The sequence below is a fragment of the Meleagris gallopavo genome, unplaced genomic scaffold (genome assembly GCF_000146605.3).
Source record: "Meleagris gallopavo isolate NT-WF06-2002-E0010 breed Aviagen turkey brand Nicholas breeding stock unplaced genomic scaffold, Turkey_5.1 ChrUn_random_7180001840681, whole genome shotgun sequence".
Taxonomy (NCBI): Eukaryota; Metazoa; Chordata; class Aves; order Galliformes; family Phasianidae; genus Meleagris; species Meleagris gallopavo.
Genome location: NW_011110076.1, coordinates 1 through 931, shown reverse-complemented (window position 1 = coordinate 931; position 931 = coordinate 1). Strand labels below are relative to the sequence as shown.

Sequence of the window (931 nt, the reverse complement as noted above, 5' to 3'; positions counted from 1 at the left end):
GTCATTATCTTCTGCACTGTGCACAGGACTCCATGCCCAGGACCTGCAGATGCCCAACAGCAGCTCCATCAGCGAGTTCCTCCTGCTGGCGTTGGCAGACACGCGGCAGCTGCAGCTCCTGCACTTCTGGCTCTTGCTGGGCATCTACCTGGCTGCCCTCCTGGGCAACGGCCTCATCAGCACAGCCGTAGCCTGCCACCACCGCCTGCACAGCCCCATGTACTTCTTCCTGCTCAACCTCGCCCTCCTCGACCTGGGCTGCATCTCCACCACTCTCCCCAAAGCCATGGCCAATGTCCTCTGGGACACCAGGGACATCTCCTATGCTGGATGTGCTGTGCAGGTCTTTTTCTTTCTCTTCTTCATCTCAGCAGAATATTTCATTCTCACCATCATGTCCTATGACCGCTATGCTGCCATCTGCAAGCCCCTGCACTACGGGACCTTGATGGACAGCAGAGCTTGTGCCACCATGGCAGCAGCTGCCTGGGCCACTGGGATTCTCTATTCCATGCTGCACACTGCCAATACATTTTCACTGCCTTTCTGCCAAGGCAATGCCATCAATCAGTTCTTCTGTGAAATTCCCCAGATCCTCAAGCTCTCCTGCTCACACTCCTATCTCAAAGACCTTTGGGTTCTTGTGGTCAGTGCCTCTTTAGCATCTGGGTGCTTTGCTTTCATTCTTTTCTCCTATGTGCAGATCTTCAGGGCCGTGCTGAGGATGCCCTCTGAGCAGAGACGGCACAAAGCCTTCTCCACGTGCCTCCCTCACCTGGCCGTGCTCTCCCTCTTCGTCAGCACTGGTACCTTTGCTTACGTGAAGCCTCCTTCCCTGTCCTCCACATCCCTGGACCTGGTGGTGTCATTTCTCTACTCAGTGGTACCTCCAACACTGAACCCTCTCATCTACAGTGTAAGAAACAAGGAG

The 931-nt window shown here is 55.0% G+C and overlaps 1 protein-coding gene across 1 annotated transcript; it reads left to right on the top strand.

Annotated features, from left to right (window-relative positions):
- Nucleotides 1-49: 49 nt before the first annotated feature.
- Nucleotides 50-928, top strand: LOC104915662 (olfactory receptor 14C36-like; the record flags this gene model as incomplete). The annotated part of the gene is made up of 1 exon (XM_010726584.1): nucleotides 50-928. A coding segment is annotated over exon 1 (879 nt), but the record flags the coding sequence as incomplete, so codon positions are not given.
- Nucleotides 929-931: the final 3 nt, after the last annotated feature.